At 35.4% G+C, this 13,752-nt stretch overlaps 1 protein-coding gene and 1 pseudogene across 2 annotated transcripts; one reads left to right on the top strand and one right to left on the bottom strand.

Annotated features, from left to right (window-relative positions):
- Positions 1-1,160: 1,160 nt before the first annotated feature.
- LOC110721838 (kinesin-like protein KIN-7B) lies at positions 1,161-7,391 on the bottom strand. Of its 2 annotated transcripts, none has more exons than XM_021901039.1 (15): positions 6,727-7,391; positions 6,109-6,362; positions 5,933-6,022; positions 5,743-5,843; positions 5,426-5,539; positions 5,260-5,341; positions 4,833-4,900; positions 4,585-4,644; positions 4,383-4,507; positions 4,057-4,255; positions 3,752-3,889; positions 3,441-3,527; positions 2,444-3,355; positions 1,683-1,987; positions 1,161-1,588 (listed from the first exon to the last, which is right to left on the bottom strand). In XM_021901039.1, the coding sequence occupies exons 2-15, from the start codon at positions 6,335-6,337 to the stop codon at positions 1,258-1,260; spliced, it is 2,841 nt and encodes a 946-aa protein (XP_021756731.1). In that variant the 5' UTR covers positions 6,338-6,362; positions 6,727-7,391; the 3' UTR covers positions 1,161-1,257. The 2 variants fall into 2 exon arrangements, with proteins under 2 accessions (XP_021756731.1, XP_021756732.1); XM_021901040.1 differs by having other exon boundaries at positions 4,057-4,252.
- A 3,291-nt stretch (positions 7,392-10,682) lies between these two features.
- LOC110721839 lies at positions 10,683-13,229 on the top strand (annotated as a pseudogene).
- Positions 13,230-13,752: the final 523 nt, after the last annotated feature.

The following is a 13,752-nucleotide window of genomic DNA, read 5'->3' as shown; positions in this document are numbered from 1 at the left end:
AGGGGCTCAGGTTGTTTTCGAGTAGCGAACAACATTCATCATTCAGGGAACCTTGATTAATCAGATAATTTCCAACTTCATTCTTGCAATCGATGCCAGCAGGCAATGGAGGCAATGGTGGTAAATCAGCTAATGGTGGCAATGCCCTCTTCCATCCAGGGAACATGTGGCGGTGGTGAGGCGGCTTAAGGTGAGGGTGAGGGTGAAGGTGTGGGTGAGTATGTGGGAGTAGGCGTGGCCCGTGCGGGTGTAAGAACACCTCTGGTTGCACTTCTTGGGCAAGGGTTCCTCCTAAGAAAAGAGCTAGTAAACTAATGAATATAATTGTCTTCATTGTTTTTGTAGGGTTTTTGTTTTGTTTACTCAACAATAATCAACAATAAAACAAAAGGGTTTAAGGGTTTGATTTGTGTAATTTTTGAGCATGAGGTAAAGGAATAATATAGATTTTTAAGGAGTGATTGTATAAACTTGGGACTCTCTAGATATTGATATTATTATGCTATAATTTAAGATAAATTTTCCTCAAAAAAAAAATTTAAGATAAATTTTATTTTTGGTAATTGGTATTTGATTCAATATCTAACTCTGATATTACATGTGTTTACAAATAAGCCAAATTTCAATATTAAAAACTTATGACAGTTCGATTTAAGTACAAAACCAGAATTTTATCCCTTAAAATACAGTATTAAAAAAAAAAAATAATAGCTTGTTATAGGCATAGAATATTGTTATCTATCAAAAAAGAAAATTATAATCTTCTCCTAACATTACTCTGATTATAATCAAACGTTCCTTTTCTTCAGCAGAACATTAATCTTTAGAAAAATCATTATCTTCAATTCTGTATATCCTAGCAAGTCAAAGACATTTAGAATTCTAGAAAAAGGCAACATCTAGGAAAACTAGGAAACTAAATCTGACCATATCAGAGTATATGAAAATATATCCTGAAATAAGAATATAATAATTCCTAATAATATGTCAATTTTGGGATGAGAAGAAGATGCTATTTGTGTATGAAGCAGATTTTGAATTAAACCATCGAAATGGTGTTTGCAACATCAAAAGTGTGCAGTAAGAAGGTTTTTCAGAAGTCACTTTAATACAAGAGCTCTGCAGGGTGTTCCGAAAGGTGCACCCATTTTTTTCTAAGATTAGTAGACAGCATAAAACTTGTTATTACATTCTAAGGTTAGTTAGACAGGACAAACTTTACACATATATTTGCAGAAGATTAATCAGATCAAGTATTTACAGATGCAACAGGTTCGATATCAAGTTCCAGCCCATCCATGTTTTCTTATCACAAGGTGACTTGAAATTAAGTTCAAACATCTCCCTTTTAAGTTGCTCACCGGATTCACAAAACCCAACAAGCTTTGCTACAATCTCCGCACTTTCTTGCACGTGCTGCAAGTTGTGAGGGTCAGTCCATAACTTGTTGACTAACTGCAACCTCCGTCTTTGCTTCCCTTCTGGTGGGATATCCCACTTTCTGTAGAGAGCTTCCCTTTCTTCTGGTGTTAATCTTGAACTAACCCTCTTTGCTAGGTTTTCCCTCTCTTGTTTAAGGGCCTTAATGCTGCAAGTAGTTCACACACCCATTATGGGTTATCACGGAAAACGTCTAAGCCGCTTATATACAATATTAAATAACTGACAAACTGAGACAGTACCTTGACGAAACATAGGAGGCTGGTTCATCACTTAAGAGAGCAGGGCTAGCATTTCCAAGATCTGACAAATGCTGTTCTAACCAAGTTAATCTTCGCAGCTCAACTTCCATGTATACCTGATCAGCAGGATCACCTCTAAATAACAGGAAAAACTGGGTGCGGTGCACCAGCGAGACATGGCACAGATGCCATAACATTACTATCTGCTTTCTTTGTTCCTCAAACATTGACAGCCAAGAAAAAGGAGATTGGTCAGCTTCACCATGTGAACTGGTTGTTGCTTCACCAGCCTCCAGATCCAGCACCTAGTTATCAACAAACAGATAACAAAAGATGTGTGAGAATTTAAGGACAAAGATTACAAGAGATTTTACATATTCATAAGCCTACAAGCTGCATATTAAATATTCTTTGGATAGAACGATGTAAGATTACTGTAAACGAGTGTCCTTTTAAAGGTATGAATTACTCAGGCAATAAGAAAACCTCTGACTTCCTATCTAGGACCATAAAACAACAAATATGTAGCCAAGATACTCTAATATCAAGGACCTCCAATGGTGATTGGTGATGTAGTTTTATCTGTATAGTAGCAACTATGCTAGAAGGCATGACATGATATGAAGTGGATAACCACAGCAAGCAAGCAGAACATTATCATTCTTGAGATCACATAAGTATAAGTATCCATCCATACAACAAGGGTCAATACCAGAATAAAAAGCCATGAAACAGTTGGATAGATCAATCAGAATTCTTACCTGACAAACCAGAAGCTGCTTTTGATACTGAAGCTTAGCAACTCTTTCCTTTAACTCAGTAACATATGACCTGATGTTACGTGCAGTCTCTTCAAGTGTATTATTGAACATTTTCTTCATTTTCTTTACATTAACTGAATTCGATTTCTGCCTTGCAGGAGTATTCTCCCTAGAGGAATGAGAATAACCAACTTGGTCACCTTTAAGAGGGGTGCTTTTGCAGGAATTCTGCAGACTATCATTAGTTGGCACAGTACTTTGGTTATCTGACATAGTATTACCTATCTCATCCATTACTCTCCGAGAAGAGGAAAGAGGAGAACATGGAGCCCTTATGAAGTTTGACATGTTTGGACTGTTGGTTAGGTTAAATGGGATACCCTTTTTCCTTTTAGATTGTGTCTTTGAATCTGGGGTATCCTCATTATTTCCCAAAGTAAATACCAACCTGTCCACAGAGTTCTGGACATTCTCAAGCTTCTTTTCTAAAGATTCAATTGTCTGCCCCTGCGAGTTCAGCCGGATGATTTCCTCTTTCAGGTCAGCTTTGTCCTTTACCATGATGTCTTCGGATATGGAATTGATAATTTGCATGTTTTTGATCTCAGAAAGTAGCTTTGCAACATTTTCAGCAGCATCTTGTGTCCCCAGTCTGTTACACGCAACTTCTTTTTGAAGTATGTCAAGAGCTTTATTTGCTTCATCACCAAGTCGTCTTTGCAGAACTTCAAGCTTCCGGATCTCTTGCACTAAGAGAGAAGGATCAGTGGATGTAACTGATTGCCTAAGCGTTGACTGCCTTCCAGCCTTATATCTTTCCTGGGTTTCAGATGCAAATTTGCTCGCAATTGTGTCTGATGGATAAGCGAGGCACTTTCTCACTTGATTAGATGGGCTGGAGTTACTTGATTCCTAAAATAGAAAAGAGGGATGAGCAAAAAGAAGAATATTGCAACTGAAAAGCACTGGAAATGGAGTGTCAAAATTCTTGGTTTACCTTCTTTTCCTTGCGTGTTCTTTCCAGTTCAAGTTGAGACTGTGCAAGATCTCTTTGTCGCTTAAGCTCTCCCATTTCCCTCTCCAACTATACATGATAACAAGGCTTTAGTCAGTCAATATAATTAAAGAGCAATCTCATTCTCCCTCACTCTTGTATTTTTTTATGGGTGGGGATCAGATAAGGTTGGGTTTGTGTTTCAAACTTCTGACTTCTGCTTAAAAAAGCAGCAGAGCAAACCTTTAATTTCAAGATTTTCAACACAGAAAAAAGGCTGAAATGGTTCTGTTTTCACGAGCTAAGAAACATACCTTTTGGATTTTTACGTTTTTCTCAATCAAAAGTGCCTTTAAAGCTGATGAAGATGAAGGTTCTGGACTTTTGAGCTCAGCTTCCAATCTAGAAACTTCCTGTTGTAAATGCTTAACCAACTGCTGGTCCGTAACAACCTGATCAGAGAATATTGCTTGCTTATTTGATAAAGATATTCAGATCATAAATCAAAAACAAAGCATAGAGGACCATGAAACCTATGCATGATATCAACTGCATTACAAAATAAAACAATAGACATGATATTATACTGTCAAAAGATTGTATGTAAAGACTATCTTACCACATTAACCCTAGTAGTGTTTGTAACCTCCTTTGCACTTGTTGCAAATAACAGTGTATTGCGTGATTGTTCTACATGACTCAATGCAGGACTTAAGGTACATATTATTGCAGTTCGTGCATTTCCTCCAAGTGAAGACTGCAATATTCGGGTAAGCTTTGATTCTCTGTATGGTATATGACCTGTCCTTTTTCCACTGCTGAAATGGATGCAAGACAGCAAAACAAATTAGCAGACTAAAAATCAATTCTTTAATAAAAATTTTAATATGCATTTGTTTAATGTGATAAACTACAATCTGATTGCCAGCCATTACAAATACTAACCCCAGTTTTCGGATAACTTGGGTGAGTGTCAACAAGCTGCGGTTTATATGACTTCCTTCCCTCAACCTTAAACCAGCACTTTTAGTTTGAGAGCCACGTTCACTACCAGCAAGGTCGACAAGATTCTGAAAATTTTGGTGTTTTGCAATAAGTATCTTTCAGTTGCAACAACCAAGACCAGAAGAGAGTAGGAAGCATGTACCAGGCTTGCTACGAAAGACTTCAGACGGCCTGCATTTTCCTTGAGGCGGCTCTCAATGGTCTAAATAAAAAATATATAGACAATGGCAAACATTGGAAAGTGACGCAGGTATGAGTGGTGTTTATAACCATCTTAATCAAATCAACAACTATCAAATCCTAAAAGTATGATAGATATTTTAGATTCAAGCTAGAAATTCAGCTTTGTTGATTCTTAGGAACAAAGTACAATAAAGCAGGTGCATATACCAGTCTCACTATCTGATGTGATCTTGAACTTTTATCATTCAAGGCTGTCTCCCCTACTTGCCTTTGAGCTGCAAAATTAGAGCAAAACATATGCTGGAACAATTAAACTCAGATAAGTTTGTTCAAATAAGCAAGAAATATATACCTTAATCTAGACTTGTTTGGTAAGCCTCAGAAGCTAACAACCTTTTTTTTTTTTTTAAAAAAAAAAAAATTATAATATCTTTAGAGAAACACTTGTAAAGCATAAACTACATCATTATGCATCCAGCAAACAACAATAAATCAAAGGGTGGCTCACATAATCTCATAAATTGCACGAAATAGTGCCTAATTTAGTAATATCTCCGATCAGATTCCTAGTATATAATTGTTCAAGTACACATTCTTTGAGGATTATCCAGAGATGGAATTTTAAGAAAGCTACCTTCACAGATGCCAATTAAATGCTTCAAATGCTGACTATCCTTTACAACTTCTTCAACTTGCTTTTCAACCATGGTTCCTTTCTGCAACAGAAAGATTGCTATATTATACAAAAGCAAGAAACAAATCTAAAACATATCAAATACGGAATATGTAGCAACAAGTACCTCAGGATCATCCAAAAGTCGAAGTGGACCAGAACTACGATTTAAAAGATCAACCACAGTCTCATTGTAGATCTCCAAAGCAGACATTTTCACTGAAAAATTTCTTTCAGGATGCTGCAAGAATAGTATAAAGTATCAAAACCAGCCTTCAAAACCAGATTACAATGACACATACTACAAGCTCTGCTGTAATATTATCAATTGCAGTCATTCAAAATTCACAAGAAAATAAGAAATTCAAAGTAACAATAACATCCAGCATACATATGCCACATAACCAATGATATAACAGGAACAGTCACAAGTAGTTAGCTTACATTTTGCATATACTGATATATGTCCTCAATTGCATATTCAGTGATTCCTCTCATAGTAAACGTTTTACCACTACTAGTCTGTCCATACGCGAAAATGGTTGCTGCGAGAAAGAAAATTTGAACTAAATCAACAAACATCTACTAAACTTCACCAGAATAAAGATATCTATTGAATCAAGCATATAATCACCATTAATCCCAGTAAGAGCTGATAAGGCCACATCCTTTGCCCCTCCTTCATAAACCCTCGCGGTCACACAAGTTGGACTGAACACTTTATCTGTTACCCAATGCAGTCATGTTAAATTAAGCTTCACATTTTATGATATCATGCATCATACCCTTGTTAAAAAAGTAAGAAATTACTAAAGGTAAAGGAGGAACAAGGCCTCTCATCATTGGGATTCTTGAATTCTACTGTCTCCTCATCTGGGCACTCCAATGCAATCAAATCATACATTGCTTGCTCCCTCGAGCTCAGCGGCCTTACTCGAACCATTACCATTATCTTCTCCTCTCGAACTTTCGTTCCCCCAGGAGTACATGATGATGTGGTTGTTAGGATCTTGGACAATGGTGTCTTGGGCTCTCCCATTTTCAACACCCAATTTCAAAATCCACTGCTCAAATAATTCAGGCATTTTATCAAACACTTAGATGGCAATCACAAGAATTGGGTTTAACAGACATTAAACAAGACTCTTGCATATATAATTGGGTAAAAAATCAATCTAATCAAGCTTCAGATTATCGATTACTGCTAAATTACTAATTTAGGCTGTTTCTAATTTAAGAACTACACTCATTTCAAGAAATCATCAAAAACCAAAAAAATCAAACATAAATTAGACAGCAAAATCCAAGAAAAAAGGAAACCCAGATTACAAATGTCGAATTAAAAGATAAGTTACTATAATTGGATCAAATATTCTAACAAAACCCAGAATTTATAAAAGGAAATGTGAACAGAATATTGAAACTTACCCAATTTGAAAGAGATTTTATTGCTAAATTCTAGAATCTTCTGCCTCAATTATTGAAAAATATGAACCAAAATTACGAAGAAATATGGAAAGTTGGGTATTTGAGGAGATGAATAGTAAAACGAAAACAAAAACAAAAATTTCAGGGAGTGAAGATTGAAGATGAAGAAAAATGTAACGGCTAGTTACGCTGTTCAGGTACTTTAATGTTTTGGCGGTATTTGCGGGTACCTGAAAAGAATACAACCCACTTTCAAATTTTATTATTTATTGCTATTTGTACAATTTTTTATTTTTTTTTTTTTTTGTTCCAAGGGAGTGACCGGAGCCACATAACGAATTAATATAGACGAGAGTTAATATCAAGTTTTGGACGTTAATACAGAGGCATTAATATACTCAAGAATTTGCTTTAGTTTATTATTAAATGGTGTGGATTCGTAATAGTTTTTATTTTTTTTGAAATTTGAATTAAAATTCGACCGTTGTGTGAGTTTGTGTAAAAAGAAAATGACATGTAAATTTGTGAAAATGGCAACAAAATTTAGAAGTTGGCCAAATTACTTCAGTTAGATTTCAATTTGACTAGAATTTTTAAAATCTAGAGTGTGTTGGAGACTTGGACTATGTGTCTGTCAAAATTCATCCCTTGCAATCTTCCTTACCATTTCTAAATTTTCAATACAGTTAAACACTCCTAAACTAATGACGAATAGTTTTGAATGTCTTTGCATCGTTTTGACAAAACTCCATTGATGTATGGTCACGAAAATAACAAAACTTGATTGGATCTGATCAAGATAAAAAAAAATCTTTTAAATTAAATCTACAACTAACGCTATGCTAACAAACACTTAGTTAAACAAATCTGGAAGACAAATTTTCCAAATTTGTATTGTTGCACACATGACAAACTACTAAAACTAAAGTCTCTCCATGATAAATATGAGGAAACTGGCTAAACCCTAGATGGAAAAACTGATTGTAATATCATATTGTTGCATGTTGGTGATCTTATCGTCAATAGTGATAGCCCTAGCCTATTGTTATCATAAATTGTTACTCGTATTCCTTAAATTTACTTAAAAGAAATTTGTTAATCAAGACTTAAACTCACAAGTCACAACGAACCTCAACTCCTACTTGCAATGTAAAGGATTTACAATCTAAGCTTATAAAGGATCTTAATTAGTTCAAATTTTGGTAGACACATACTTCCTCCCTTTAAAGTTGTATGCTTGTATCATATTGAGTTTTAATTATTCACATGTATTAAGTACTTTTGCCATATTTTTCTACTAATATATAAAAATATATTATCACGTAAAACATTAATTTTAAACTATCAACTTATTATAAGTTTTGCTTATTCATAATTAGAAATGATAACAATTAACGTTGTGCATTAGTTTTAATAATGAAGTGAAATTCAATAACACCAATTAGAAAACAGAGACTAAAGTAATAGTAGTAGTGTAAACTTTAAATTAATACTTAATAGGGCATTTGAACCCGCAACCAAGAGTACAATTAAGGAAGCTTACTACTAGCATGATTAAAGAAACATAAAACATAGGATTAACAATTGAAGGTAAGCAGGTACTATTGAAAAAGTTATTAAAATGGACGATCATGTGTAAAACAGAAAACATAAGATAGATTAATCTCAATACTCGTCCACACATGCATCTAAAGTATAAAATAAACCAAGATTGAAAATAAGATCAACTAACAAATTACTAGAATTTTGAACATATTTCAAAATAATAGGCGACTCTTTATTTTTACAATTATTTTCTTCTTTTGTTGAAAAATTATGGTGACACTAATATGTCGCATTAAATATAATGGCATTGGCGTGCAAAACGTGGCTTACCTAATGAGTGAAAACCCACCTCTAATAGACTTTAATAGATGGTGCGTGATATCCGACTCAAAGATCAACATTTTATTGTACTAAGTATAAATGTTGCTTAGTCATTATGAATGCTTGGCTAAAGGAATTAAGATTAGGGTGAACTGTTTTATTACCAAGGATGGCAAAGTGACTACCTACTTCATTTAGCATATTAAACGTGTTATGAACTTATGAATAACAATTACCATTGACATGATTTATCTATAATATAGATCTTATTTGGTAAAGAGCTTTCTGGAGAGCTTTACGCTTATTGAACTTGTTAGAGTATCAAAAGCTAATTTTATTGTTTGGTGAAAAGCTTGTTAAAGAGTTTTTTGGACTTAAAAAACTCTTTTTGAAAAAGCTCAAAACATGAGGTTTTTTTTAGAATTAGCTTATTGAACATTTAGCTTTTTAGTTGTTTCATATAATAAAAAAAACATCTAACCGTCGAAAAAGGTCGTTTTCCTGCAAAAACTTATACGACGACAATTTTCGACGGAAAACAGGTTGTTTCTGACGGAAAATTTCCGTCGGAAAATCACTTGTTTTATGGTAGTGTTTACAACTAGTTAATCATCAAATCGGTTAATATATCACTAAGTCAAACCAACTAATACAACCATGCATATCAATCAGTTAATCAGCTAATTACCAAACAGGGTCATAGTCGAACAATGCACTGTTACATTGAGTACGTACCAAATAATCCATGTAGATCGAGTAAACCTAGTGTTGTATGTGACAATAAATAGATATAATTCAAGTTTGATTAGAATTTAAAGTTAGCTTGTTGGAATTCAACTTGAAGAATTAGCTAGACGTGGATGAATATCTTGAACTATACCAATAATTCAATCATGCAATCGAATATACTCCCTCCGTTCACGATTATCTGCACCAAACGTCCTTTTTGCGGACTCCTAGGCAAAATTTCTTAAACAAGATTATTGAAAATTAAGAGAGAGAAGGGATAATTAATCCTTATAAAAAAACACACAATTAGACAGTGGAGAACATCCACCACTCACAGACGCAGAACCACCACGCCACCCCACGAACCACCAACACCCAACCCCACTTACGCAACCCCCACGAAACCACCACCAAAACCCACCACCCCACAAACCAAACCACCGAAACCACCACTCCACGAACAATTTTCTATCTTTCACGCACAAACCAAACCACCACCGAAACCACCACCCCACGAACCCAAACCACTGAAACCCACCACTGAAACCCACGACTCGAAGACCGCACGAAACCCAGGAACTCAGACCACCGTAACCCACAACTCAGACCACCGAAACCCACCACCAAACCCACGAAACCCAGATCTGGAATCGAAACCCACGAACTCAAACCACCGAAATCCACGAACTCAGATTATTGGTTGTGGTGGATTAGTGGGGACGGAAAGGGGTAGGGGATGGTCGGAGAATTGCGCGACGATCTGGGGTCTTGTCGCGGTGGTGCTGGTGCTCTGGCCACGAAACGCAAATCTGGAATTGAAACCCATGAACTCAAACCACCGAAATCCACAAGCTCAGATTATTGGTTGTGGTGGATTAGTGGCGACGGAAAGGGGTAGGGGATGGTCGAAGAATTGCGCGACGATCTGGGGTCTTGTCGCAGTGGTGCTGGTGCTTTGGGCTCGTCTGGGCTGGTGGTAGGGGCGGTGAAGTGGCTGGGTAAGGTGGTAATTAGTTGGTAAGCAAGTGTAATTAAAAAATGTTAAACAAAGTTAAAAATAAAAGTAAGGGTAAGAGGGTCTTTTTACTCTTTAAAATTTACTAAAAGAGGAAATAAAAAAATTTATTGCACATAATAGAGAGCACCCATTTATGACAAATGTGAGCGGAGGGAGTATTATCTTTTTTACATGTATCTACTCACGCCTAACCTCAACTTTTTTTAAGGTAGAGCTACATTTAATGTTATGTTATTACATTATTGCATTGATGTGTTACAAGTTGAAGTTTGAAATTATTTCCAATAATATATATAGAACTCCTATAAATAAGTGCACAATAGATAGCATATAGTATCCCATCCACATTATTATGATTAAGAAATGGAAACTCTACTTCAATACCCTCTCTTTATTTTTAGTTCTACCGTATTTTTCAACTACGTCATAAAATCCATGCAAAAACCAACATCAAAATTACCTCCATGCCCTCCTAAACTACCCTTTATAGGCAACCTCCACTTACTCTCTTCCAAAAATACCCTCCCCCACCACCGCCTCGCGGAGTTGTCTAAGAAGTACGGCCGAGTCATGATGCTACAACTCAGCCAAGTACCAACGATTATAGTCACATCCGCCGACATGGCTAGGGAGGTGATGAAAACTCATGACGCGGTGTTTTGTAACCGGCCTGAGCTCATGGTAGGTAAGGAAGTGTTCTATGATTGTTGGACATAGGGTTGGCACCTTACGGCGAGTATTGGCGCCAAGTGAGGAAGATATCCACCCTCGAGTTGTTCACCGTGAAACGAGTCGAGTCGTTTAGGTTCATAAGGGAGGAGGAGACTCTGAATATGTTGAAGGCAATTCGGAAGGAGGCTGGTTGTGCTGTTAATCTTAGCAACAAGTTCTTTGTCCTTGCTTGCGACGTTATGTGTAGGTATGTCAGTATGTGAATTGAATATACTCGTATGTGATAACTAACATCACCTCCTTCCTTTAAATTGGTTACGTTTTTATTTTTATTTGTTCCTTTGAGTTGGTTATATTTCTACCTCATTTATTCTAATTTCACACTTTTATGATTTTATCCTTCCTTATCGAGATTTTTTTTTTTGGAAGAAATCCCTCCCTATCGACATACATCACTGTATTTTCGACTTTTTATTATACAAATCTCAATTTGTTCTTGATTAATTCTTACATAAATCCATTTGTGATACTGTATTTATTTTAAAAAATGACAACCATAATTTTTAAAATTGAAAGGTTTAAATTTAATGATTTTTGATTTATTTTTAAATGTTAAATTCCATGATAAATTTTTTAATTTATTTTTCTGATTTTTAATTTAATTAATACATTAATTTTCAAAAAATTAAAGTGAATTCCTAAAATGAGGAAAATGAATTTTAAGTAATTTTAACATTAAAAAAAATAAAAAATTATTAATTTAAATCACAATCGTTCAATTTAAAAATTGTGGTTTAAATGACTATTGTAGAATTTTTAATATTTCTTACACATAGATACATTATTTACTTAGATTGAGCATATGAAAATATGCAAAGGTAATAACGATTAACGAACGTTACGACGACTTTGGATTTCAGAGCAACTTTTGGTACTAAAGGTAACGAGCAAGCAGCATTAAGAGCATATACAGCAGGAGTAACAGAAACTTGCACTGGATTTTGCCCAGCAGATGTCTACCCTTCGATTAATTTTCTTAAAACAATTAGCAGGGGTAAATTTCAGAAGTTTACTAAGGAATCTGATGGAATATTAGATCCTATAATTTCTGATCATCAATCTAATAAGAAACAGGGCAGACATGAAGAAGATTTGGTTGATGTTCTATTGAAATATCACAAGGACAACGTTGATGATCCCGACGATTTTCCATGTCAACTGATAATATTAAGGGAGTTATCGTGGTAAGTCCATCGTTTATTTTCTAAACTTAAATTAACTAGATTAGTGCTGGTTGGTTTGTTTGTTTGTTTTTTTTTTTTTTTTTTTTTAAATATAAGTTTCACTTTTCTATGTCAATCTGTCAACTTTTAAAATTGACGTGATTTATATAAGTTTGACTAGTTTTATTGTGATCAGACAAAATATATCGATTTTTTTCAAAGTAAAAAAAAATAATTTATAATTAGCTCTATGGTATACAAAAAGATTTAAAACGCTTATATATGTGTGTATGTTTATATAGGAGCTTTTAGGAGGTGGAAGTGAGAATTCATCGGCAACACTAGAATGGACAATGTCCGAGTTGCTAAAGAACCCGAGAGTAATGGAGAAGGCACAAGCTGAAGTACGACGAGTATATGAAGAGAGCGGAGTAGTTGATGAGACGAAGCTCCAAGAGCTCAAGTACTTGAAACACGTGGTAAGGGAAGCTTTAACTCGAGTTGTGATCAATGCATGGGCTATTAGAAGGGACCCTGAATGTTGGACTGACCCTGAACAATTTAGTCCTGAAAGATTTGAAAATTGTTTGGTTGATTATAAAGGAAATAATTTCGAGCTAATTCCTTTTGGTGCCGGAAGGAGAAGGTGTCCCGGATGAACAATAGGGGTAGCTAACGTCAAGCTAGCATTAGCCGCGTTGCTCTACCATTTTGATTGGAAGTTACCTAATGGAGCTCAACCTGAAGAGATAGAGATGGATGAATCTTATGGCTTGACAATGAGAAGGAAAAACAATTTGTTTGCAATTCCTGTCCCTTTTCATTAGTTGTTTATCGTTACTTACAAGATGACGTTGGAGTGTTTTTTATTAGACATGTTCATTAGTAATGTTGGATAATATAAACTCGTGATTAGAGTGATTTCCATTGAACAAGATATGTAAAGATATCATAAAGATATTCTTATACAAAATATATCCTAAACTTAAGATGAGAATATTTTCTATCACACCCCCGCAGTCGGAGCAAGAGAAAATCGGATGCTAAGATTGAATCTGCATCATGCATCGCACGGTAAGGATAGTATGGTAACCCATGATCAAAAGAGAAGTAGTAGACTTGTGCCGGTGATGACGATGAGAAGCAACGAACAACCACGACCTACGTAGAGTAGAGATAAGTGCTGCTAGGCTAGAGGAGAAGGAGAAGAGCCGCGCATAGACTTGGACCAAGTTGCAGATCCAAAAAAGAAGAAGCTAAGGGATCAAACCATCATCAGGGAAAAGACACTACACTAATACGGGAAATCATAGTTGAAGAAAAACAAATAAAATTGCGCAAGAAAAGATCAAATTCCACCGCTTGAAATTAATCAATTCTCAAACGAGAGACCAGGTAGCAAAAATTAATATTCCACAAAGATTCCTAGTGTTGCAACAATAAGAGGAGCCAACTTGATAGCAGAAGTAATGTGCAAAAGTTGACCATATTCTGATATACCACCAACGAACTAAATCT

This window comes from Chenopodium quinoa, unplaced genomic scaffold (genome assembly GCF_001683475.1).
Source record: "Chenopodium quinoa cultivar QQ74 unplaced genomic scaffold, ASM168347v1, whole genome shotgun sequence".
Classification (NCBI taxonomy): domain Eukaryota; kingdom Viridiplantae; phylum Streptophyta; class Magnoliopsida; order Caryophyllales; family Amaranthaceae; genus Chenopodium; species Chenopodium quinoa.
This window is presented reverse-complemented; position numbering and strand designations above follow the sequence as displayed.

Excerpts from the sequence above, each read along its gene's own strand:
- LOC110721838 (XM_021901039.1), bottom strand. The coding sequence starts at position 6,337 with ATGGGAGAGCCCAAGACACCATTGTCCAAGATCCTAACAACCACATCA. Across the intron at positions 6,023-6,108 it reads TTGTTCCTCCTTTACCTTTA|ATAAAGTGTTCAGTCCAACT; the intron begins GTAATTTCTTAC and ends ATTGGGTAACAG. Across the intron at positions 1,988-2,443 it reads AGCAGCTTCTGGTTTGTCAG|GTGCTGGATCTGGAGGCTGG; the intron begins GTAAGAATTCTG and ends GTTGATAACTAG.